General features: G+C 44.5%; 1 protein-coding gene across 4 annotated transcripts in view; it reads right to left on the bottom strand.

The window, feature by feature from the left end:
* The window catches only part of SAMD4A (sterile alpha motif domain containing 4A), a 195,656-nt gene that overhangs the window by 63,719 nt on the left and 107,303 nt on the right, over positions 1-24,634 (bottom strand). For all 4 annotated transcript variants that reach the window (XM_067554803.1, XM_067554801.1, XM_067554804.1 and 1 more), the window contains exon 3: positions 20,912-21,430. In XM_067554803.1, coding sequence (XP_067410904.1) covers positions 20,912-21,430 — 519 coding nt within the window. The remainder of the gene's footprint in view (positions 1-20,911; positions 21,431-24,634) is intronic.

The following is a 24,634-nucleotide window of genomic DNA, read 5'->3' as shown; positions in this document are numbered from 1 at the left end:
CTAAGCACCTGTGAGCACTTTGGCTCGAGGGAAAAATCACGTCTATTGCCACACATGGACGATCACCTGACCAGAGGGGAAGGGGGGTCGAGGGAACTTGTTAAAAAGAAAGAGGCATCTTGGTCTCAAGGGCTCTCCCCTGGAATCTATCTTCCAAGCAACGTCACAGACTGGCAAGTACCCATGGGGGGAGGGAGAGCCTGGTTGCAAGAGGCAACGCAACCAGCCTGTGTGGTAAACTAAGGTCACAGATTGAAAGAGACTGAAATATTCATCTTAGTTTAGGATACGAGTTATCTTTTAGTTAATTGTGATCAACTTTATTATTAATCTTTTGATTTATGTTAATCTGACTTAGATTCACTTAAAATCTTGCTGTAGTCAACACATTTATTTGTTTGTTTTATCTAAAACAGCGCACGTGGATTGAGTGTGTGCAGAGACCTCACAGAGTGACAGAGCCGGTGCATTTCAATTTCTTTGATAAACTGACAGACAAATGTAAATGAGTCGGCAGGGTGCAGTGTACACACTGAACCCTGCAAGATGGCAATTCTCATGGTTGCGTCTGGGACTGGGGGTGTTTGCTGGCGGTCTATCCCATGAGCTGCTGGCCAGAAGCACTCCTCCACTAAGCAGGGACCGATTACTCGCAGGAGGCTGGGCGTGGGCCAACCCTGTAATGGGTGGCTCACACAGCAAAGCGGGGTAAGTCAGGGCCCAGGAGTGAGAAATTGGGGTGACACAGCTACACACCAGTCCAGACTGCAGGGGGGGAACATCACTAGCAATAAATCCACAATCATGGCTGGTAAGTCTTTGTGCCCTGATTGCTTCCAAAGACACGAACACATCTATTCCATGACTTTAGTAAACAAAATGTACCCATCTCTGGAGAAGGGCCCTGTAACTGCTCCAGAACAGTAGAGGCCTGGTAATATTCTATTCTGCATAGACTCTTATACCACACTTATCACTATAATATTTGACTGTCTTCCAGTTGCGCATTGAGGCATGAGACTGGTATCTATCCATTTTAAATTCAGATGATTGTTTCACATGTGGGAAAAAGGACAACCGAAAGTCTCAGGGTGAAATCCAGCCCTGCTGAAGTCAGTAGCCAAACTCCCATTGACTTCAGTGGGGCCAGGATTTCACCCTCCATCTTCTGGGTCAGTATTTGCTGACTAGGTTATGGGCATTATGGGACTTTGGAAGAAGGCTCTACCCTCGTCCACTGTGTTTTCATTCTGTGGTTGAAGAGAGGACCCTAATCCCCAGAGCTGTACATGTGGCATCTTTCACACACTCAAATCCCTTTAAAATACAAACCACAGTTAAACACTGTGCATAAGTGGGGAGTCCCAGATCATCAACAGCAACATTTCATTGTTAACCCAAGGCTCAATAACTGCTCTGCAAGTTGCTAATTTTGCTATTGGTTCCTAAGGGGGGGTTTCCTACAGCTTGCTGACCAAGGTCTCCTAAATAAACTGCCTGATGACTCAGCTGTCTCCACTCATCTTCTCTTTCCCCTAACAGGAGGAGACCTCTGGGAACAGCAAATTCTGTTTCACTCCCCAGAATAGAATCAGACACCTGAAGAGTTGCAAACTCCTGAATAGGTTCCCTATGAAAGTGCCACCAAACTACCTGTTCTCACTTGAACTTCTTCGTCTTATCTTCCCTGCATACACGACCTTCCCTCCCAGCTGTCACGTAGGAATAGCGGTAAGCTACCTAGGGTTTCTCTATAGAATCACAGAAATGTAAGACTGGAAGGGAACTCAACAGGTCACCTAATCCAGTCCCCTTCACTGAGGAAGGACTAAGTATTATCTAGACCATTCCTGACAGGTGTTTGTCGAACCACTTCTTAAAAACCCATGAGGAAGTTGTGCCAATATAACTTAAAGTGTAAATTTTAACTGATACCTAAACTGGTGCAAAAATCTTTGTGGATGCTCTTATTTCAGTATAAGATTGGCTTATTTTGGTTTAGCTAAATTTGATTAAGAACAGGTTTAACTAAATAGGAATAAGCCACCCTTATCCTGAAATAGGAGTCCCCTCCCAGCCTTTTACATCAGTTTAACTATACTGGTTTATAATTATAATAATATTAAATAATACTAATACTAGTAATAATGATACCTGGCTCTTAGCACTTTTCATCAGTAGATCTCAAAGCACTTCACAATCTTTTATATTCAAGTTATGCCACAATAATTTTCTCACCAAGTCCTCAGTCACCATGGGCCATATTTTCAAAGGTATTTAGGTATTGATGTGTTCCAGACACGAGCTAACCCAGCCCACAAGGTTATGCTGAGGATGCTGCTGGATACTACGTATCGGGCTGGAGGGACTCATACCACAAAGAAAGCTGATTAGGTTTAGTTTGTTCTCTCTCCTCCCAGAGGGAAACTTTTCAATCAAATTGCCCTTTGCCACAACACTGCATCAAGATTTAAAAAGCTCTAACCAGAGAAGAGATGCTGGGCCAAATCCGCGGCTTGTTTACATCAGTGTAGTTTCATTGAAGACAATGGAGTTGCGCTGATTTATATCACCTGAAAGTCCAGCTGCTGGATTATTAAAGACATTTTGCAGGCTGCTGGTGATGAGCTCTTGGTTACTAATCCCCAACACAGTGGCAAGTGAAGGCAAAGGGGCTTATATTTATTTGTAGATTTATTAGCTGCATGCATCAATCACCTGCAGGGGGCTGCTCATCAAAAGCGCCATCTTTCAGAAAACGTTTCCCTGAAGAAGAAGAGGTAGGTTTGATAGCACTAACTTCTACACCAGAATACACGTTAGATGGAAAGCCCTGCACTGCGCCTCCCCCACCCCCTGGAAGTTACCCAATAATCCTGGAGAGCACACAGTAGGGTGGATTTCAGAAATGTGCCTGTACAAAGCACTGGGCAGCCTTTGGTCCATTGCCATAGTGTCTGACAACCCTAAACAGTCATTAAAATTCACATAGAAATAGGTAAATTGGACATACTACTGGGAAAATGCATGTTTTTGACAGTAATGAACCACTGGAAAAAATGATGTGTGCATAAGTCACATCATATACAACTGTCTAGGAAACACCACGCAGGAAGTTACGTGAATTTAAAAGAATTACTGCTTTTGTCATTCATCTCATCGTATCATTCTGTCCTTCTGGTCTACTAGTTAGTTTTTCTTCTTTATTTTTATTCTCTCTTCAGCCTCTCTCATGCTCTGATTCTGTCCTTTTCTCTTGTATACCCTAGATGCACTGCCCCAACTGTGTTCTGTTTGTGCTCTGCTCCCAGCAGTCTTGTTATCTGTCCTTCCTGACCTACGGAGGCTTGTTACATTCCCTCTCATACATCTCTTGCGTCAAAGGGGGCTCTGAAAAGACCATGGCATAATATCAGTTAGCCACGGGGAAGACCTGTTAGGTCTCTGAGTTCTTCCTCTGGCCAAATACAAGATGCAGTTCGCCACTAGAAGCTGTGAAAGATATTTAACAGATACTACGCATCACATCTTATCCAGGAAGCTGGCATGACTCCATCTGTTGTCCCACATACTGTCTCAAACAGCAATATAATCCTCTTGATAATCCCCAACTTGATATTTAACAAGGATATTTGGTACTTCTCCTGATAACTCCAGACCTGCTGTCAGACCTGCCCCAATAGCATATCAGTCCTTACTCAGTATAACACCAACTCATTGCCCATCCTTCTACCTTCTCCAAAAGCTGAGAACTGACAGGTGCTAAAAGTCTGCCTGAACCTCTATCAGCAATGCACATTTCCTCACGCTAGAAATTGATGCAAATGTATCTCTCCTGCCTAAGAAAACAATTTCTCCAACTATATTGATCAGCCAACTGGAAAGTCGGAAGTCACAAGAGAACACTGAACATCAACCACCGTCTAATAGAATTACATAACAAACGAGAGCAAGAAACTTAACGCAAATAGTTCAAGTTCGTGACTTGCCAAAATGAGCCATTAATTGCTATGCATTTTATCCATTTGCATTTGGATAGCTCTGCTTTGGATCTGAGATAGAAACAAAGTCTTAATGTAGTTTGAAAGAAAACATCCTTGCTGCAATCTCTTAAATGCACTTTGATAGGAAGCAGTCATGGAGCAGATGTTGCTTATACAGAGTATGGAAACATCAAATCACTAGACCTATTATCCCACCCTCCTTTAGCAATTTGAAGGATGCAATATCACTAAGCATAACAGCAAACATTCCCCCCCCCAAAAAAAAATATCCAAAAAAGGGAAGGAAGCTATAATTATGGGAGCTATTAAAAGTCTTAGCAAATGAAGCAAAATAACTATTTTGTACATTGCTTGTTTAAACCATATGTCAGAGGTTAATTCAGTGTATGTTACTGAATCAGTGTAACACAGCCATTCCAAATGTTGGTGACAGGCAACTTTCGACAGCTAAGATCTAGTTCAACCAAGACCCAGATCTGATCCAGTTCAGATACAATAAGGACCAGCCCACTCCATTTCCCCCCATGTTCAGAGAAGCGGTTTGTACACCATATTTATATACAGCAATTTCTATACAGTTTTTAGAGCAAAATGGTCAAAAATAGGAACATTTTTTGTGAAAATTTTCATGGAAAAATTTGACTTTTGTTTGGTCAAAACATTTTGAAATTTAAATGTTTTCAACCAGCTCTAATAGCTGTACATTTTTCAGGCCTTTCACTTGCCTCGCACTTCAGGCAAAATACAAGGTGTGGGGAATATTCCCTAGGGATTTCCAACCAGACAAACTGGTAAATGCTGGGAATGTCACAGGAAAGCCAGCTCTCATGACATTGCCAGGAGCTTGCCATTGGAGGGAATGCTAGGGGGGGATGGGAAAGGTAGCTCTCTGGGGACCAGATTCTGCCCAGCCACTGCAAAGATCTGCAAAGGATGGGTGTGTGTTCACAAGCCCTACCATCCCTCATGCACCAGCCAGGGATAATCATAGTCTCCATACTCAAAGAAAAAACGGGTACTAACCTTGTGTAACTGCTGTTCTTCCAGATGTGTTGCTCATGTCCATTCCCTCTTGGGTGAGTGTGCGCCGCATGCAGTTTCCGGAAATGTTTGCCTTAGTAGTATCCATTGGACCGGCTCCAGTGCCCTCTGGAGTCACATGCATATGCACCAATATAAGGGGCACTGCCGGCTCTGCACCCACTCAGTTCCTTCTCGCCAGTAACTGCGACAGGAGTAGGAGGGTGGGTCAGGAATGGACATGAGCAACGCACCTTGAAGAACAACAGTTACAAAAAGTTAGTAACCGTTTTTTCTTCTTTGAGTGCTTGCTCACGTCCGTTCCAGGCTAGGTGACCCACAAGCAGTACCCCTGGAGGTGGGCTCGGAGTTCACGGACGTGCTGACTGCAACACTGCTCTCCCAAAACTGGCATCGTCACGGGACTGCTGGGTGATGGCGCAGTGGAACACAAAGGTATAACCCAACAATCATGTTGCAACTCTGTAGATGTCCTGGATTGGTACTTGCATGAGGAATGCTGCTGGCGAAGCCTGAGATCCCATGTAATGAGCAGTCACGATGACTGGAGGTGGAACCTTCACCTCCTTGGATACAGGTGATTATCCAGAATGAGATTCTTTGGGATAACACAAGTAGCCTCTCATCCTTTCAGTTACTGTTACAAAGAGTTGCATAGACTTATGGAAGGGCTTAGTCCTCTCAACAGAGAAGGTGAGGGCCCTGCCTAACATCCAATGTGTGGAGCTGACATTCCTCAGCGGTCTTGGGAGGTTTCGGAAAGAAGACAGGAAGAAAAATGTCCTGGTTGTTGTGGAATTGCAACACCACTTTTAGTAGGAAGGCTGGATGGGGGTGCAGCTGGACCTTGTCCTTGAAGAATACCATACAAGAGGGTTCTTCTGACATCCGGGCTTTGATCTCAGAGACCCTTCTGGCCGAGGTGATTGCCACCAGGAAGGTGACCTTTTAAGAGAGAAGCAGCATGGGGCAAGATGCTCATGGCTCGAAGGGAGGTCCCGTGAGCCTCGACAGGACCAGGGTCACCAGGGAATTGGGTCACCAACCTGAGGGTAGAGTCTTTCCAGGCCCTTGAGAAACCTGACCTTCCTCTTGTGGGAGAACATTGACCTGCCCTACACAAGAAGGTGGAAGGCTGAGATGGCTACCAAGTGAATCTTAGTAGACCAGAAGAGCCAAACCTTGACGTTTCAGGTGGAGCAAATAGTCCAGGATAGACTGCAGAGAAGACGGGAGAGGGAGAGATTCCAACCGGAGGCTGAACAAGTGAAACATTTCCATTTGGCTATGTAGGTAGCCCTGGTGGAAGGCTTTCTGCTACCCAGCAAGACTTGCCGGAGCTGTTCCGAGCAGGCCTGCTCTTTAGGGTTCAGCCACGCAGCAACCATGCCATCGGGTGCAGGGAGGCGAGGTTCGGGTGAAGCAACCAGCCGTGGTCTTGTGAAATCAAGTCCGGGCGCAGTGGGAGCACGAGTGGAGCAGCCACTGAGAGATCCAGAAGCATATCGAACTGATGCTGGCGTGGCCACGCCGGAGCTATTAGTATAACCTTCACCTTGTCCCGTTCGACCTTTAGGAGGACCCTGTGACCAAGAGGATGGGTGGGAAGGCGTATAGTAGGCTACCTGCCCATGAGAGCAGGAAGGCATCGGAGAGGGAGCCCTTGCTGCGCCCGCGCAGCAAACAGAACTGATGGAATTTCCTGTTCTGTCTGGTGGTAAACAGGTCCACCTGGGGAGGCCCCCCACTTCTGGGAGATGACACTGACAACCTCCAGGTGAAGAGACCATTTGTGGTGAGAGGAAAGGGAACTGCTGAAGCGATCCGACAGTACATTTTGAACTCTGGTGAGAGGTGACGCCTCGAGGTGAATGGCGTGCTTCACACAGAAGTCCCCCAGTCAGAGGGCTACCTGGCACAGGGCTGAAGATCGAGCCCCTCTCTGCTTGTTGATGTAAAACACTGATGCAGCGTTGTCTGTCAAGACCTGCACTACCCTGCCTGAGACCTGAGAGGAACCGAGAGGGTGCGGAGCCAGCAGTGCCCTTTATACTAGCACATACGTGCACAACTCCAGAAGGCGCTAGAGCTGGTCCTATGGATACCACAAAGGGGAAAAATCTCCGGCAACTGTGCATGCGGCACGCACACACCTAGCATGGAACGAATATGAACAAACACTCGAAGAAGAAGAGTCCGCTCCCTCTGCTCTGAGAATGTCAGCCATTACATCCAGGGGTGTCTCACAAGCAAAATCTGAGCCAGGCCACGGGAGAGGCAAAACCAGACTCAGACCTACCTCCTTACACAGTAGCAGGGGGAAAAAAAGGGTGGTTTTATTTATTTGTAGGTTTGCTGGACTCATCCATCCAGTCTTCTCTGGGTATGTTTAAAGAGCTTAAAACAAAACACAACATTCTGGCCAACGTCTATTCTAAGCAGACTCCAAAAATAAACTGAGCATATTCCTCACCCACGCCAAAGCCTTGGGAGAAACAGATGAGCTTCACCTCATGCCTTCTGGCTTCCTTGAACCAGTCAGGGAAGTGAATGTCCATAGCAGAGGGCCTTGAGAATGCCCAGTCCCCATTCCCCAGATATTCAAATCTAAGACTTAGCAAAACCATCCAGGCCAACAAAACCAACCCATCTGATCTCAACTGTCATGTAAATGAAGAAGGAATGAGGGGGTTTCTTAGATAGCCATGACTCAAGCAACATCAGACTTTATACATCCAAATTGTCACTTTATTCTGCAGCTGGAAGACAACGAGGGACAGCTGTAATGCGCTCCTTGTGGCTAGCTGCACTAATTAAGTAGACCCTGAATTCTGCACTAGTGGTAGCTTCCAAGTGGAAGTTAAAGGTGGCTCAGGCCGAATACATTGCAATAATCCAATCTACAGCTCAAAGGTGTGAGACTGGCAGGGAGAGCATCAGAAATAGCTGCAATTACCTAACCCAGTGCAGATGGATAAAGGTACTTTTGGAGCAAAGGGGGCCCTAAAAATGCCCCCCAGAATGCAGAGAAAACCCAGGCAGGCACATTTCTTCATTCGCAAGGGCAACAGTTTTTATCAGGAGCGAGTCCCACTGCAGCTTACTGTCATCCACGCTACAATCTCTGCTAGGCCCTGGAACAGCTGAGAAAGTGCGCCTCAGTTCTGATCCATCATCCACATGAAGCTCAACTTTTCTCTCCTTTCCAGCAGCCTCAGGCGTGCAATGAGGAGTGACGGAAGGGAAACCCAAGGAGCTGTGTAAACCCCAGGCTCCTGGAGCAGGTGAGTAACTGTTCAACACCATCCTCTGGAATCTGCTGAGAATGCTGATTTCTGGGCTTTCTGGCATCTGCAGAAAAGTCAACAAAAGCTCCTAATCAAAGGCATCAAAGGCTGCTAAGGGACCTCTAAAGAATCATCATGGTTGTCTGACTTCTTTCCACTGCCAGGAGGTCATCCATCAACAAAACGAACCATTTCTGTGCCATGTCCAGATCAAAAGCCAGCCTGATTGGGGTCAAGAAGTCAGAGGACTCAGAAGCAACAGTCACCCCACTATTCCCACCTTAGTAACCTTCCCCTGAAAAAGAGAAGTTAAAGACGGGGCTATTGGGTGGCAAAGCTAAGAGAGAGTTTCTTAAGCATGAGTCTGGGGGAAGACGGGCACTTTGTCCCACTTTGACAGTGTCAACCAACAGTGGGCTGACCCAATTATTGCTATTATTAATTCTTATTGTTATTTCTGTATCGTGGTAGTGCCCGGAGGCCCCCACTCCTTTGGGCTAGGCGGTATCAACGTAAGCCCCTGACCTGAAGAACTGACAGCCTAAGACGCTAGACTACTATGAAATCATGTGGGAGTTGGGCACCTACTCTGTATAGGCACTTTTGAAAATACCATTAGCCTTCTCTCTTCATCTTTAGGAACCTAAATATCTTAGAACATCAGGCCCAGCGTGACTGATAATAAACAGCTACCGAACACTTTGCCCATCCTGCACTTCTCTGGTCTATTTTCCCCATGCCAGTTCGGAAAGTGACTGGAATTATGACAGCTCGTCTCTTCTGAAGTAATCTGTCCAAATCCCTGGCAATAATCTTCTTCTGACACCAGTCATCAAAGGGCTGCAGTCACCAAAGCTGGAGGCCCGAGGTGCAGATGTTGTTCTGTTACAGCCAAACAGAAATTTTGGGTATGTCTACACTGCTTGGGCTGTGCTGGTGCTGCAGGATCGATTTCGCGGGATCGATTGAGTGGGCTGCGGAGACCCGGTCAATCGATCCCAGAAGTGCTTTCCAGTCAACGCCGTAAGTCCACCTCCACGAAAAGCGTAAGGCTGCATCGACCAGAGGGCATTTCCTGTCGGCGTAGCACAGTGTGGACGTCATGTAAATGAAAGTAAGTCGACGAGAGATACACAAGCGACACTATGTAGTTTGCATGTCTCCCATTGATGGCTGTCGGCAGTGTAGACCACGCCTTAAACCACTGCTGCATCCCTCTAGGAAGCACTTTTACTCTACACCATATTCCCCTCTGTTCTCCATAGCAAACAAATATCCCACTCTCACTTGACCTCTTGCCCAGAATGGGATTTTCATACAACTCAACCCATGGAACGCCAGTTTACCCTGAACATCTCTCACATGATCAGCTCAAAAACGGGTCCATTCTTGTGCCCTTCCCTGACCAACGAGACCATGAACTGGATGGGGTGCACACAAACGGATACAGTGGGGCAGGGTGCCCCTTTGAAAACACCAACCTTCTAATGGAATCAGCAAGAATCATGGTAAGACTGCAACAACTGAAGCAGGGTGGATAACAAATTGATGATTTTTAAAAACTCAATCAATCAGATTTTTTTATTTAAATTGGATTTTTTACTTACGCTGGATTTTTTATTCAAATTAAATATTTAAAACTAAATTTGAAATTGACAACCTATGTTGAATCCTAAACTTATTATAATCATTTAAATATGGAGAATAATATTAAGCAGTACACGTTTGCTGCCAAGTTTTAAAGAAAGTCAAGACCACTGAACTGGTGGAAGTCACTGGCTAAGCAACTGGAACCTGAGGTTGTTGAAGTGCTAAACCAGCTTTTGACAGCAGCAGACTCTGCTGGAGGTGCAGAGAAAATATTTCCTTTACTGAAGTTTATTCAACTAGGTCAGTTCATTGACTAGTTCATTCAAATTTAGGAAACCAGTTGGGAGTTTAAAAAGCAGGAAAGTTGTTTTCCTCTTTCACAATCTATGAATGAAAACTAGGTGTGAGAAGATGAGATCTACTAGTTCTAAAATCTTGAAGGATATAGTGACTAGAAACCATAAGTTCAATTCACTAATTACAGATAATGCTTCCTTTGTTTAACCAATCATTTAGTTTTAAATGCAATATATGTTTTGATATACTTTTTTTCTTATGTATCCAGCACATTTAAGGTAGTTTTATCGACTAATTTAAACAAAATGCTGGCTTTGTGCATTTTATTTGAATTTAAATTTCCATCCAAATAGAGCTTGACACAAATCACAAGAAAATAATTAATCATCATCCAGTAAAAAGTTAATAAATGCGTACAGAATACAGTGTATCCTCCTGGATAGCAAAAAGAAGCACCAAATTAGTTTTAAGGCTATGCTTAATTGCAAATCAACATGTTTTAATGGTTACCAACCAATCAGATCAACTTTTCTTTAGGAAAATAAGTCAAAAAGTACAAATGCAAAACATGATTAGAATTGATCATTTAAATCAAGGTTTCCAGCTTGCGGATTTAAACCATGATAGAATCATAGAGTTGGAAGGGGCCTCAGGAGGCCATCTAGTCCAACCCCCTGCTCAAAGCAGGACTAACCTCAGCTAAATAATCACTTGGTTTTAAGTCAATCCACCCTGAACAGAACTGACTCTATGACAGGGGTGGGGGGAAGAGGGGGATAAAGGGGACTCTCCCACATCCCTCTGTTGATGCCAGTGTAAACGTGGACCTATTATTGTTTACTTTATGAATGTGGCTCATTTAATATTATGGGACATGTGGTGTGGCCAAGTTAACACTGTAGGAGAGGCCACAACTTTGGGAACCTACCGAGTTCAGTGCTTGGCTTCTCAGCCTTGTTGCATTAAGGAGTCTTTTTTGCATTTATCCTCATATTTATGCCCTCCTTAAAAAACCAAAGGGACTTCTTGCACAGCAAGCCACTACTCATTATGGGTGAGTCTGGCAGGCTCTTAGCTTAATTAGAGCATTTGGGAGGAAATTTTTATTTGCATTACAGCAACACCTAGAAGCCCATCCTGAGACTGGGGCACCATGGTGCTAGGGGCTGTACACATACAAAGTGAGGCAGTCCTAGCCCCTAAGAGCTTACAGCCCACTGGGATTTTAACACTGACTTCAGCAAGAGCAAAGTTAGGCCAGCAATAAGCACTTGTGAAAATCCCACCCTAAAAAGAGAAAGGAGGTAATATTATTCCTATGTTATATATTGGGAGCAGGACACACCAGGAGACGGGAAGTGCCTGGCAGAGGTGGGAACAGAATCCCTATCTCTTCCATGTCAGTCTAGGGTCTTAACCACCCTTTCTCGTGAAGGCAAAGGATGCAGAGTCAATTTAACAGCATATATGGGGTTAAACTGTACTGTATTTCCATTTGACAAATGAAAACTCATATGCAGCAAGATCATTTTCAGGTGGAACCAATTACATAGGCAAAAAAAAAGACAGTGCCTGAATGTAATAAACTATTGGTCTGGAACTTGCATTTCTTACCTCTCCGTCATACATCTCGAGAGAGAAGCCAAAGGCTCGTACTGGTTTTATTAAATTGAGTTTTTAAAAGACGCTGCTCATTCCATTGCTGACTGAACAGCAGAATATTTAATGATGCCTGGATAACATTAAGAGGAAGTGCGTTTGTGTAGGCAGAAGAATAGAGAAGGCAAATTATAGACAGTTTGTCTTTGAGAAGGCTGGCACAGTAAGAATCGCATTGAGAAAAGGCAGTTCGTCACAACTGCCCCTTGGCTTTACGCAGAAAGGATCTTCAGTTTTCATTGTTTCATGCTGGGATTTTTTTTAAAGCTTTATCTACAGTGCCAGAGCAGCCATGATTTTGTAACCAGATCCTTTTGCAATTATCATCTGACTCAGCTGCAACAACCATGACTGGGTCTATGCTGTCGTTTTTTTCCATAATGCAACCATGAGTTGAATAAGTTTGCAACTCACTTCAACCATCCTGCCTGTGTTTGAACCTGTGCACTCTGGGAAAAACTGGGCATCTACCCATAATGCCTCAGCAGGGGATAGGGAGGACATGCATGAAGAATGGCATCAGATGCAGATGGAGCAATGTATTCTGGGGTGTTTTATTGCACAGAGAGCTGGGAAGGAGGAGACTCAATCAAACCATTTACAGAGAATGGGTAAAGGGTGCACTCCTGTTTACACTGCAAAATAAAGGCATTGTGATCTGGGTACAGGAAGTCAACCATGCACCAGCCTTGTAGGAATGACACATGGCAAGGTATCATGGTTACTAATCAAGAATTAACATGCTGTGTGCAGACCGAAAGCATGCTTAGAGTCAAACATATCATTAACTAGTTAACTTGCAAGCTCCGGTAAGAACTGAAATATAGACAAGGCCTAGATGTCTCCCATGGTCTGGCATTCGACATGCAATAACTGTAATTTAAAAAACAACAGACTTTTTATAGTCTTGTGAACAAATTGGAGCACTGTGTGAAAACACAGAGTTGGATTCTGCTCTCAGCTACCCTGGTGTCAATCTGGAGTATCTCCGTTGGAGTCAATGAGGCAGATTCTGCTCCCACTTATGCCAGCATGAGACCACAAACAGACTTCGTGGGCGTGCTCTGGTGTAGCTCAGAAGAGAGTCCAGCCCATAATCTTCATTCTTGGACTGCTGAACAGGATAATCAGACTTCAGAAATGTCCTATTGTGTTAGGACACAAAAGCGATGATGTCAGTGATACTGAGAACACAGCAGTGCCTTGAACTCCTGTTCCTTTAAGAGCCCTATGTGGACAACCCCTTTCTTATCCTTTGTTCTCTCTTCCTCTGAGTCTTCTTTCTCCTTGGGGATCACTGCTCCCCACAATTGCTATTCAGTCCCCAGGACAGATCATAACAATCTTAATTACATTTTATTCAGTCTTTACCTGGGTGACCCTCTCGCCAAAATCTATGGGAGTTTTTCCTGATTAAATATGGACTTCGTAACTTTTCAGTCGCTTTTTAAAAGGGGTGGGGGTTTACTGCTTGGCATCCTGTCGCACTCTGAGGACAGTAGCAGATCCGCATGGAATTGGGGCTGGGCAGTGACATTCTCATACAACAGCGACCGAAACAACAGTGACAATAGCAAATCTACAAAGAGCTCCCAAAGTTGTATCTGCAGTCAAGGGTTCTTTTGTTTCTTCCTTCCCCCAGGGTCCTACTGGAAGTTTTGTCTAATGTCCACTTCTAGGCTATGTCTAGACTGACGGCGGCAGTCAACTTATCTGGATCGACTGAGCAGTTAGTGAACACCCGCTTAGTTGATCCAGAAGTCAATGTACTAAAACCACCTCCTCAAGTGGCGTAGCGCTGCGTCAATGGGAATGTGGTTCCCGTCGGCGCAGTGCAGTGAAGATGGCGCGCAGAAGAGAAGCACAGTAGTTGCCAGGAGTTACGCAAGTTCTTTGTGTACTTTGCGTAACTCCGGTCGACTGCTGCCGAATCGCCGAGGTCAGTGTAGACCAAGCCCTATTCTCCAGCCATAGAAACAGATACATCTATTAATGGGATATTGTAAATTAAGTACAGAGGACAAGATATGTCACCTACTACCCTGCCCACTGACAGTTTGGACAGTCCGACTGTTGTGATTGGCTGTTAACAGTGGGTCGGATTCTCGTTATCATTTACATTGGTGCAAACCCAGACTAACTCCATTAAACGTAGTTAATCCAGATTTACCCTTGTTGGAATGGAGAACAGAATTTGGCCCATAGTTATCCTACCTACAAACAATATATGTATTACCCTTTACTGGCCATTTTCTCAAATCTGTGCTCACATGCAACAGCAACTGTAATGCAAACTAGGAAGAAAGGAAGAGAGTGGAGTGAAGTTCCAAAGCCATTGATATGCCCGCTGAGCCACTCCGCAGAGCAGAGCCTGATCTCAGTGTGTCACTCTGGGCTCCAGACTGAGACACAGGGAAGCAAACAATGTCGGAACAACTCACAAGGCGGATGCTTTAAGGGACATCAAGCGATCACATTTAAAACCTGAAACATAACAGTGTTTAATAATAAAACACTAATAATAATTAATACGCCAAGGCACAAGACAAAGTGTCCCTAGAGCGAGATTACCACACCACTCCTCTGGGAAAGACTTTGCCCAGATCTGACGTCAGAAACAAGCAGCGCCTTTGTAGAGAAGGCATGCTGAAGTCCGTGCCCTGGAACACACTGATGGTGTACACCACTGACTGGACAGAAGCTATTATGGGTAAAAGGGGAACTTTAAAAAAAAACCAACCGACTAAACAAACACTACGTATTTGAGGGATTTGCTTTGGACTAGAAGATTAATGAGCGTATTGATTGATTCGAGGGGCTGGGACAAAGGCTGACTAGCCATGTTTATTTTTTAGCCTCTGTTTGTGGACTTACTGTGCTTCATGTCCAAGCAAATATTGTGTTAAGGAAGCTTATGGACTAGCATATGAAGTACAATTGGGTTGTCGCCAGCTGTGCCTGCAGGTTGTCAAAACATGTTGCCATCAAAAAACAACAGCAGGCTTTGCAACCTCAAATCTGCTTGAAGGTCAGCACCTTGTAACACTGGGATTCTCATGTGTGATCCAGTGCAACATGCTAGGGGAACTGTATTGGAAAGTAACTGGCTACCGCTGCCCCTTCTAGCAGTTCTCTGCACAGAATATGATGTGCTTCCTTCACCGGGAACCTGTGGTTATATAAAAACACTGGAGTAGAAACACAGGGCCATAGCTAAACCTCAGGGTTACACAGGATATTAGTGAACCACTGCACCCGTTACTGCAACCGTTTATCAAAGCGACAGTGTATCATTAAAGATTGGGGCTGGGCTGCGGGAACATTCAGATACACTGCAGAACCACTTGGCTTTATAAAATTGTACACTTACCCCGGGCATTAAACTAGGTGCAAAGGTTCCATGAATACAGACTCTATAAATCTCTCAGCGGAATCAGAGCAGTTTGATGGCAGGAGTGAACTGCTCTGGCGATGCAAAAAGAAGTCATTGTAATGTGCCAGGAAGTAGCTCGTCGGGGTGAGGGGTGTTTTTTGTGCAGGAAAGTTCTGTGAGGGAGCGTTGATGTAAAGGAGAGGTAGCATACAGCAAGCCACGAGAGTGGTGAGGAGAACCAGGAGGAGGGAGCAAAGGCAAATGGAATAGGAAGGGGCAGCGGAGAGAGAGACAAGCACAGGGGCTTCCCAACAGGAGGACCAGCAATTCTGAGGAAACCAACCCTGTCAGATCCATCATCCAGCAAAACAGGATGCTACTCTTGGATGGTGTGCTTCTGCTGAATCGCCTGGGATGGTCTGCTGAGTTACATGCTTTTTGGCATGCTGTTTTAACTCATAAAAGTCTCGGCATTTCAGAAAATAGAGGAGTTATTTATTATTGTCTCCGTTTATTTCTACGCATTGGGGCAACGCATAGCGGTCGCGATCAGGATCAGGTCCCACTGAGCTAGGCTCTGTACAAACGTACTGGAAGGGATAAGTCTTTGCACCAAAGAGTTTAATGGAATGCTATGATTTTTTGAAAAGTGGGAAGCGTGTTGTACTTTAGAACTTAAAACTTCGTGCAGGGCATCTCCGCCAGCAATGATTCACCTGCTGCAGACAGACTGTTGGAACCATCTTCTCAGAAGCTATTTTCCCCCAACCTGGTTTCACCATACTCATGGCTTTTTTCCCCTTAGGTAAATGTCCTGACCACCACTCCTGTCTCAGGTCATTTCATCTTCAGGAGAGTTTGATGCAACTGCCTTTCACACAGGGAGATCAGTGTCTCCAGTCTTTCTGTTTCTCCTGCTACTCAGAAAGGGCTCTTCTCCCTCCCCTCCCAGAGACTAAACTCATCCCCCCATGTCGTATCTGCCCCATTTTCAGCCCATAACATAAGGGACCAATGCCCTGTGTGAACATACCTCCTACAATTTCAGCATTACCAACACAAAGTGTTTAAGAATCAGGAGTCAGGGACTCCACAAAATCATGAGATTGGCTTAAAAAAATCACAGGATTTTTTAAAATAATAAATTTGAGGATTGTTTTATTTGCCTTCTTGTTCTGAGCCTTTGCGGCACACTCTGGTCACGTCTGCCAGCTTTCCAGCACAACCAGGAAGGCTAGGAACGTGCTTTTACTGAACGAAAGCTGAGATTCTCCCATGATCACAGGATTCTGGAAGCTGGGGCTTTAACAAGAACACCAAATATTGCGAGATTCACGATCCAACGGCAAGCGCAGGCAACACTGCAGTTCACAGAGCAATCTCATCTAGAGTCATTGCAAACCTGCACACATCAGGCCAGACTGTGTCTGCTGGGTACTGGCCAGAGGCATTATCCTTCATGGAGCTTGCTTACATAGCAGAGCACGCCCATTGAGCCACACATAAGGAGGGTGCAGTCGAGGGCAGGGATGACCTTATAGTCTCCCCCTCCCCTTTTGTGGTGGCTTGCGCCCTAGTGGAAGCTAGCAGGGTGCAGTTTCTGCGTTCAGGAAATGGCAGGGACTGAAACTGCGCATAGCCCCTGTGAAAGCTCCCCCGCCCAACATCCCTTTGCACACGCCCGCAGGAGACCAGCAAATCTGCCCCATTCTTTTTCTAAAGAGAAAATAAAATGCACATCTGCCTGTTGGTATGGACACTTCCTATCCACGCACTGCAGCCGTTCCCCTCTCCTTTAAATCTCCCAAGCCTTAAAAAAACCTACAGGGTCATCTTCATCACCAGAGATTGGTTAGATGTCTCGGTCTAACTCCATGGACACCGGGGGGAGGCAGCCCGTGCTTGCTAGCTCAGGATAGAGTTGTAATGAAAATATACTTTGTAGTGGCTGGTTTAAATAGAGGCCCTAGTGCAAAAGCCGGTACCTGAGGGCAGGGCTGCCATAACATTCAGGACCGTTAGGAAGCTTGTGTGGCAAAAGTGAAACAGGTTGTGGTCATTATTAACATAAGAGGCACTGGCCGTGCAACTGGATCCTTCGCGTGGCTATTTTCACCATCAGCCTGTCATTCTCCCTCCTACCAGGGCCTAATGAAAACGATCCCCTCTTGGGTGACCGGTCTGTGAAACAATCAAATTGAATTTTCTACAGAGCCAGCCCTCGCTGAAAAAGCCATTTAGTTTCTGCACTCGTTGAAGATGCCGCAAAAGCGGCAAGCGGTCCACATAGATCATGTCTGGAGCACTTGGAGTCTGACCCTTCAGCAAACAATCTGTGGAGCAGGGGACAGCAAGGAGAACCATGTTCCTTGTCCCACGGCATTCTACGTACCATACACAGGAGCTCCTACACTCCATGGGGGTGGGCGCTCTAGCAATGCAGGTAACAATGGTAATTCATAACCATCACTCGGGATATGCAATTCCATCTTAAAGAGACCATTAGTTACAAGGCCTACATTACAAGAGAAAGAATAGCCTGTCTTCTATCCAGTTACAGATCCAGGAAAGGACCTTCCTTCTTATCCCATGACAGCTTAATTTGCTTAGCAGCCTTTGGAGAGGGACCTTGTCAAAGACTTTATGAACGTCCATGTACACTATATCCACTGGATCACCCTTGTTATCATGCTTGTTGGCCCCTCAAAGAATTCTAATAGATTGCTGAAGCGTGACTTCCCTTTACAAAAGCTGGCTTGGCTCTTGCCCAACGTATCTTGCTTATCTATGTGTCTGATAATTCTGTTCTTTACTATAGTTTCAACCAATGTCCCTTGTTCTGAAGTTAGTAGGATCACCTCTGGAGCCTTTTTTAAAAATAGGTGTTACATTGGCCTCCCTCCAGTCATCTGGTATGGAGGCTGATTGAAGAGATAGGATAAATACGACAGTTATTAGTTCTGCAATTTCATATTTGAGTTCCTTCAGAACTCTTGAGTGAATACCATCTGGTGCTGGTGACTTATCACTGTTTAATTTATCTATTTGTTCCAAAATCTCCCCTAATGATACCTCAATTTGGGACAGTTCCTCAAATTTGTCATCTAAACAGAATGGCTTGGGTATGGGGATCTCGTCTTCTTTGGGCACCTTGATCATTCAGTGTATCAACTGACTGTTTTCAGCCTTCCTGCTTTTGATGTACTTGTAAAAAATTGCTATTAGTTTTTGCATCTTTTGCTAGTTGCTCTGCAAATTCTTTCTTGGCCTACCTTATTATACTTGTACTTGTCAGAGTTTATTCTTGTTTCTTCTCACTAGGATTTGATTTCCAGTTCTTAAAGGATGTCTTTTTGCCTTTAACCACTCTTTTGCTCTGCTATTTAGCCACAGTGGCATTTTTTGGTCCTCTTACTGTTGTTTTTTAATTTAGGATATACATTTAGTTTGAGCCTCTATTATGGTGATTTTAAATAATCTCCATGTGGTTTGCAGGCATTTCACCCTTATGACTGTTCCTTTTAATTTCCTTGTAACTAGCTTCTTCATTTTTAGGTCGTTCCCCTTTCTGAAGTTAAAAGCTAGTGTGGGGTTCATTTCTTTGGCATTTCCCCCCCTACAAGGATGTTAAATTTAATTACATTATGATAGCTATTACAAACGATTCAGCTATATTCACCTCTTGGACCAGATTCTGTGCTCCACCTACAACTAAATCAAGAATTGCCTCTCCTCTTGTGGGTTCCAGGACAAGCTACTCCAAGAAGCAGTTATTTAATGTGTCTAGAAATTTTCTCTCTGCATCCCTTCCCGAGGTGACATACACCCAGACAGCATGAGGCTAGTTGAAATCCCAGATTATTATTGAGTTTTCTGCCGCTGTAGCATCCCTAGTCTCCCTAAGCATTTCACAATCACCGCCATCATCCTGGTCACATGGTTGGTGGCATATACCTACTGCTATACTCTGATTGTTCAAGCATGGAATTTCTATCCACAGAGACAACCAAGTCTTTAAGAACCATTCTAATGCTCTCAGAACTTTTAATTGGGGTTTCCACAGGTTGATGGACAAGTAAGTTTCTTTACTGCAAGCAGCTTTCCCTCCAGGAAGCTACCTCTACGTTCTGTACAATTAGGGTGACCAGAGTCATCAAAAGGAATGACCTGGAGAACTTTCTAAATCTGTTCCCCAGGGAGGGAATGGAGGTTTGTATGTGAGATATTTATGCCACCAGAGGCTGAGTTAGGGTGGACTTGTCCCAGGGCATGTGAAGACGAATGGGTTAAAGGTGCCTGTCCTGGGGGACAAGGATGAGGGGAGGGGGAAGGATGAGTTGAAGTTTCTTGTTATGGGAGCAGTGGCAGAGGGGGAAGAATGTCAACTCCATTAACCATACAGACACTGAACATAAAGACCAGCGCCATGTTGGGCCCTAGGATCATTTTGCGGCACAGGAGGGGGAGAGGGAGGTGTCTGTCACTGCTAGGAAGCAAAAGCACTATCAGGGGGAGGATGTGAAACTTGAAGTGAGCCAGGGGAGCCAGGAAAAGGCCAAGCAGGAGGCAGGGAGGCGAGGGAAGATGTCTGCTTGGCTGATCCAATTAAAACTGAGATAGGAACCTGGTTTTGAAAAAAAGGTAGCTGGACCTGTCTCCCTAAAACAGTAGGTACCCAGTACATGGAGACACAACAGTTCCTCATAATGTGACGTAAGGAAGGTCTCTGTGTACAGACTGCACTTCATTAGGGCAAAAGGCATGCCAGCCACCGTAACATCCTTCAACACAAAGAGCAAGCGCCAGTCAATGGAACAGACTCCAATCACACTGTGATAATGTTACATCTGTTCTCCACCCAAAACAGTAAGTAGGCACAAGAGTTTGTTGGGGGCGGGGGGGATACTAAGTCTCCACACAAAATCTACCTAAATCTCGGGTTAAAAATGCCAGCCACAATGCCCTGGACTATCTGCGCTATCCAATTCTGGGGCCCCGGCCTGCAGTAACGCAGCCTGTGTAGTTCCCACTGAAGTTCCTGAGAGCTTTCAATGGGGAAAGACTGCAGAATTTTGCATCTTTAGAAATAAAGAACCCTGAAGACTGCATGGCTAAGATCTACACATTACCAATAAGGGTCACATCTCTGCCGAATGTAGGTAAAGACTAATGTTTTCAAAAGTGCTCATCTGAATTAGGAACCAAGTCCCATTTTCAAAAATGACTTCGATACTTGGGAGTCTCATCCTATTTACTTCCAATGAGACTCCAATTTCTAAGTGCCTGAGCCACTTTTGAAAATGGAATTTATGGTTCTAACTCACTTAGGCACATCTGAAAATTTTACCTAAAATCTGGAGCAAACAGCGGGAAAGGAAAGTGGTGGCCTTCAACAATGGACATTTTTGCTCTGATAACCTCTTAGCTGTTCAATCTTTGTTCCAAGCAGCTTCGTGTTTAAAACCCCACGAGATGCAAAACAGCAAAAAGACAAATCTGGGCAATCAGGTATAAAGAAGGGCTTTTCCGTGGCCAAGCTCAAACTGGCCCCTCTTCTAAAATGACAAGTGCTGCAAGGAAATATTTTCCTGTGGGGCGAACATGCTGCAGAAACATGCCAGCAATGGCTTTCGGCAGTGATTTACGTTTAGGGTACTTACTTGTGCTTGTATTAGTTCCAATGGTATTGATAGTGGTGGGGACAGACGAAGAAGAGTAGAGGGGCAAATGGCCATTCTCACACCCCAGGTTTTTGTCCTGCCAGCTGGAAGCATTGACACATATCCCAGTCTCTCGAGAGTTCTGCCACCCATTCAGCTTATCGTCAGAGTTCTGTCTTTGGTGATAGTAATGCGTGTGTCCATAATCCACAGAATCGGACCGACCTCTGTTTTGGCTGCCAAAACTACCTGATGTGCGATCTTCTAAATGATTGAGCCACATGGCCAGGGCACTCCTGTCTTCCAGCGAAGTGGCAGGGTGAATCAAAGCATAGGACAAAAGCTGCCTGCTCTCTTCTATGTGTTGGTTGTGTTCAATCGAATGAGACAGGATTTTAGGCAACAGTTTCATGTATTCCACTTTTGCGTCAATGTTTCCAGGTTTCAGTAAAGGCAGGTGGGTTAACAATAAGGAGATCACTTTATCCTTGGATTCTTGCTGCCATTGGTTAATGATTCCTGTTGGAGGGGTAAAAAAAAAAAAAGTTGTGAAATCAGTGAACAAATATAATAAATAAATAAATAAATAGATTCCTACAAGGTAAATAAAACGTTACAAGCGATTCCTTTGTATGATGTCCTGTGCTGTGTGGGATTCACTTTTATAGCACATATTTAAGTATAAAGTAACTCTGATTTTGGGTATACAATTTGAGACCCCTTAAAGAGGTCTGATTTTGAGGGGGGCTTAGCACTTTTTGAAAATTAGGCTCCTTTTAAGACATCTCAAGTTGGATTCCCAAAATCACTAGTCATTTCTGAATATCCTCATATAAGAACATAACATAAGAATGGCCACACTGGGTCAGACCAATGGTCCATATAGCCCAGTATCCTGTCTTCCGACAGCAGCCAATGCCAGGTGCCAGATGGTTCAGAGGGAATGAACAGAACAGGGCAATTATCAAGTGATCCATCCCCTGTCATGCAGTCCCAGCTGCTGGCAGTCGGAGATTTAGGGACACCTAGAACATGGGGTTGCATCCCTGACCATCTAGGCTAATAGCCACTGATGGACCTGTCCTCCATGAACTTATCTAATCCTTTTTTGAACCCTGTTATACTTTTGACCTTCACAACATCCCCTGGCAACAAGTTCCACTGGTTGACTGTGCATTATGTGAAGAAATATTTCCTTATATTTGTTTTAAACCTGCTGCCTATTAATTTCATTGGTGACCCATGGTTCTTGTGTTATGTGAAAGGGGAAATATCACTTCCTTATTCACTTTCTCCATACCGTTCACGATTATATAGACCTCTATCACATCCTCCTGTAGTCTCTTTTCTAAACTGAACAGTCCCAGTCTTTTTAATCTCTGCTTATGTGGACTATTTGACTAACAGCCCACATTCTGCCCTGAGTTACTCTACAGACTTTAATGAGGTTGTGTTGATGTAACCAATGGCAGAATTTGGCCCAAAGTTTTTTTTAACATTACATGTTATACAGAAAATAGTTTCATGTGCTAATGTACTGAGATACCCCTTCAAAAACACAGATTAAAAATTATATTCAATGAAAGGAAAAATGAATATTATTAAAATCAGCAAGAACTGAGTGTGAGGCCAGAAGGGACCATGAGTGCATCTGGTATTCATCATCTAGATCTTCACCTTCCGTACATCACAGGTCACCAGCACCCACACACTAACAGCAAAATGTGTCTCCTCTGCAAGTTTTTTATAACTGTAGCTGAAAACCGTGGAATTATTTCACTACAGAAGCACAATTTTTAAACAGCAGCTGATTACTTCTTTGTGAAAGAAGTGGACAGCTTTGATACAGAGCGAACCATAACTAACACAACATATAAAACACCTACTGCACTACATATGCCAGATACTCAGTTTGTGAAAACTGACTGCCTGTGGAGCTCCACTGATCTACATCAGCAGAAGACCTGACCCTGTTTGTAAGAATGTCAACACATCATCAGACTAATTCTTCAGAAAAGACGAGCGGTGGTACTTTCAGTAATTTAAATATTTCTGATCGGCATAATACAATTATTGACCTGAAGAAGAGCTCTGTGTAGCTCGAAAGCTTGTTTCCTTCACCACCAGAAGTTGGCCCAATAAAAGACATTACCTCACCCACCCTGTCTCTCAAATATAGAAAGTCACTCTAAAACGTACTATTAAAGACTCGGATTCTGCTACAGAATCTGTGCAAGACTGGGCCAAAATTGTGCTCTAAACTTATATTTCCTTGGAGGAATGTTGACAGTTTCTCAGAACATAATACACACTCCTACCAGCTTCAGATTCCTGTTTAAAAGCAAACAACTGTTTTAGCACAAAACCACTAGATGGCTTTCTGGAAACATTGATCATTCCAACTCAAACTTTCTGCAGAGATATTTCCTCCCCTCACCCCAGTGTAACTCTACACTCTTTATTCCTCTGACATCATTTCCAAATTATCTGATTTCTCTTTTCATAGCAAGCTGATAGAGGTGGGAATTGGATTTAGTGAGCAAATTATACTAACTTGAGCAAAAAAACATATGTTTAATTGGGTCAGAACCATGATTTGAGTAGATTGCATGTGTGCATAAGCCAGAAAAGCCAGCAATTTCACTTCTGCACATCATTCTGATTGCCCCATTGGGCCTCCCATCACTCAGAGGTAGTGACTACAAGCATCCAAGATAGTATCAGTACAAAAACTGAGGATGAGGGATGGCGAAAGGTCCATGGAGGAGGGTTGTTGATGGAAAGGAAGGAGAACAATTTCCTTTGTTTTTCTCTGTGGGGGAGTGTTCTCTGCATCTATGATGACACACTCCTTTTCCATAATCTCTGACTCAGGGGGTTAAGAACAAACTTCCTCTGTGAGCAATTTATTCCTGAATTGTTTATACAGATTTCTCGCACCTTCCTCTGAAGCATGCGGTGCTGACCATCTTCAGGGACAGGATCCTGGACGAGGCAAGCCACTGGTCTGATGCAGTATGGCAATTTGTATGTCTTTATTGCCATGCCACACTTTATATCCGCAAGGTGAGAGAGCGAAGGTCACAGTCACTATCACGACACAGGGAGAGACCCTCTTTGGAGCACCTCTCAGCGCCTCTGTCTACCCCTCTGCCAGAGAGTCACTGTGGAATGACATGATGTACTCCCTATGGAGCACAGCATCTGTGCAGCACTCACAAGTTATGTCAGCCTTCGCCTAGTGATCGAGAGACCACAAATGGGATGCTCACCCAGATCTCACACACAGCAGTACAGACAGGCTTGACCCCTTTTTGGAAAGGCTAGCGCAAGACAAAAATCCGCTTGGCATTGCAGTGTGATAGGTCTGACAGCGGTATAATGCCGTGACTTCGCAGCCACCCATCACAATTCCCTGATTACGGAAAGGGGGGGAGTTATTTTTGTTCTCTCTCTGTGGTCAAAAGAGGTGTGAATTGAAACGGGTTTAGTGATTTCAGTGCGTTTGTATGCCTTAAGATCCTGTCTAGACGAGGCAAATGAGGTGTGACTGCAAAAGTGTTAGCTAACGTGTTAATTCACATGTTTTAAACACCACTGAGTACCTAGTGTAGAAACACCACTGAGTACCTAGGCTTGACTATGGCCAGTCATTATGTTTTTAAACACACACCACTATCTCTGGGCATGTATGCATGGCAATCGGAGATGTGACTACATCTC

Source organism: Emydura macquarii, unplaced genomic scaffold, assembly GCF_026122565.2.
Source record: "Emydura macquarii macquarii isolate MOO-44397 ecotype Brisbane River unplaced genomic scaffold, CSIRO-AGI_Emac_v2 contig_1551, whole genome shotgun sequence".
NCBI classification, from domain to species: domain Eukaryota; kingdom Metazoa; phylum Chordata; order Testudines; family Chelidae; genus Emydura; species Emydura macquarii.
This window is presented reverse-complemented; position numbering and strand designations above follow the sequence as displayed.